The sequence below is a fragment of the Penaeus chinensis genome, chromosome 31 (genome assembly GCF_019202785.1).
Source record: "Penaeus chinensis breed Huanghai No. 1 chromosome 31, ASM1920278v2, whole genome shotgun sequence".
In the NCBI taxonomy this organism is placed as follows: Eukaryota; Metazoa; Arthropoda; class Malacostraca; order Decapoda; family Penaeidae; genus Penaeus; species Penaeus chinensis.
The window spans coordinates 25,733,612-25,736,111 of record NC_061849.1 but is presented as its reverse complement, the minus strand read 5'-3'; the positions used below and the strand labels follow the sequence as shown (position 1 = coordinate 25,736,111).

At 34.4% G+C, this 2,500-nt stretch overlaps 1 protein-coding gene across 2 annotated transcripts in view; it reads left to right on the top strand.

Moving 5' to 3' along the window:
- The window catches only part of LOC125041941 (protein FAM136A-like), a 20,217-nt gene that overhangs the window by 8,569 nt on the left and 9,148 nt on the right, over positions 1-2,500 (top strand). Inside the window, exon 4 of one of the 2 annotated variants that reach the window (XM_047637360.1) lies at positions 799-882. The exons of the other annotated variant lie outside the window; for it this stretch is intronic. Within the exon in view, the coding sequence (XP_047493316.1) occupies positions 799-882 (84 nt within the window). The remainder of the gene's footprint in view (positions 1-798; positions 883-2,500) is intronic. 2 annotated transcript variants of the gene reach the window in all.

Sequence of the window (2,500 nt, the reverse complement as noted above, 5' to 3'; positions counted from 1 at the left end):
TCTTTCTCTCAAGGCATTACTCGCTAGGTGACATTTGCCATATCCCTCTTCTATTTCCTGTTGTCAGTGATCAATATACTTTTCAGTTCTTTGTTGGTGCCCATGCCTCACTGAAGATAAAATGATATTCTAAATACCCTTTCTCTCTCTCCAACTGCTGTCCCTCACTATCCAACATGTTTCCTAAATAGCAGGATTGTTCTGCCTCTCATTGTTACACCTGTAGTGCTATAGGACCTTTGATGTCTTGTACATTTATTTGTTTAAAGCATTAAACATTAAACACTGTTACACCTCTATCAACTTCTGTAGTCTTGTCTTCCTCGGTAGCCTCTCCTCTGCCCTTTTTAGAACATGCAATTCAGAATACTTCTTATGGCATTGTTTACAACACAATGTTTGCAGTATATAACTGAATTCTGTTTTTCACCAACATACTCCATATGAGAACCTTTGTACTCGTACATTTCCTCATTCTTCTTGCCAACCCATCAGTAGTACCATTAGATTTATCCTGTCTGTATTAATTCTTAGACCTCTCCTCTCTATTGCTTGGCCTCAGTGTATAAACACAACTTTCATTTGATACCCATTTGTTGATATTATCCTTATATACTGCAGCTGTCATGGGTCTCTTCTGATATCTTTGGTGGCCTTTTCCATCATCATGAGAAATAGTTGATTATATGGAAGTTTAAAAAGGTATCTGTGTTATATGTACTATAAAGAACTTTTCCTGAGACAACAGAGCAAGTGCATCAGTTTATAAGTATTATAAAGAAGACTTGTTCCTGGCAGGACTCTTCCCAACGTGGTTCATCGTTTTCCATGGCCAACAGTGCAGGGAGTTTCATGCGGCAAGCAGCTCTAGGGATAGGAGGGGTAGGAATAAAAGCAGTCGCAGAACATAACGCTGTGGGAATTATTGAGTGTATAGACTTGTTAGCGTCTGTTTAGTGGAAAGTTGCTTAAAATCTAAAATCAGCATTGATTGGTGTGTCTGACAAGTCTAAACAAAGCTATTGTGTGTCAAGTGTGACAAAGTTATTGGTTGGTAGCTCTATCCCAAGTATGTTACAGTTTTAACAATTAAGTATTGCTTTGTTTGTCCAGTTTCTCCTGACTTGCCTAGCAGCTTCCAAGTTGTAATATGTCTTTGGCTCTTTCTCTTTGGCAGCATAGACCATTGTAATGTGAAATATCAGTTTCAAGTAGTCATGATTCATTTAGATATTGAAAATTACCAGTTAACATGTTGCTGCTTCCTCTACAGATTTTTAGGGCTTTCAATATTTGCCAGTGACATAGTATGCTGGCCATCAAAACAGTTTTGCCATTTTAAAGGTTTTCACAGCTTTTTCCCATGGTAGAGGTACTTTGTGGTAATATTTTTGCTTAGCTTGGGATTGAAGTTTCACTCACATAATTAACCCATGCCACTGGGAAAATATAGCATTCACTCTAGTATGGTTTTGTCAAATGCCATTACACATTGATGGTCCACAAGTGTTTAACCACCAAGGAGTCAATTAGTAGCCATGATGACCTTACCTGATTTCAGATTTCATAGAGTTTTTAGGAAAAATGTTTTTACTAGCTCAGTCACTATCAATGCTGTTATTATTATAGACATTATAATTGTTATAATGTTATTGACATTATTAATAGAAATATAAGAAAAGAAAGATTAAAAAAAAAATAACAAGGAAAAGGGCAAACACTAGTTGGCTCATTGGTGCTACAGTGCTTGTGGAGCCGTCTGTGTAAAGACAATTGATAAAGTAGACTCACAATGGGCATGGCATATGTGTACAAGCTATACCTGGTGGCATCAGGTTAACAGTTCGTTTGGAGCAAAATTTTACAATTACCTGATATTGCTTTACAGGATGAAACTAATAGTTGAATGATATAAGGAGAGTAATGGGAAGAGCCAGTATGATTGTTAAAATAATAAGGTTCCTAATTAAAATAATTTACGCATATTATTAATCTTCCCATAGCAGTAAATGAGAATAATTTACTCTGTTACTGTGATTGAGGAAACTATGAAGGAGGTAAAGCAATTTGATTTATTTTTATTGTCCAGAGTAAATTTTTCTCTGGGGGGAATATATATATATATATATATATATATATATATATATATATATATATAAATATATATATAAATATATATATATAAATATATATATATAAATATATATATATATATATATATATATATATATATATATATATATATAAAGTAAACAGTCATATAAGTTACCTATGCATTATTTTAACCCACTGGTATCCGGTACATGTACTGACCACTGTAGTTTTGGTAAATTTTGTGGCACACAGATGCCTCCACAAGTGCTTAGCCCCTAAGGAGACAATTAGTAGGCCCTATGTGACCCTACCTGATTTCCCCATTCCTTGAATTAGTATGATAGTAAAATGCTAATAGCAATAAAGATAAAAAGAATATTTTAAAGAATCAGGGAAAAGGGTAAAC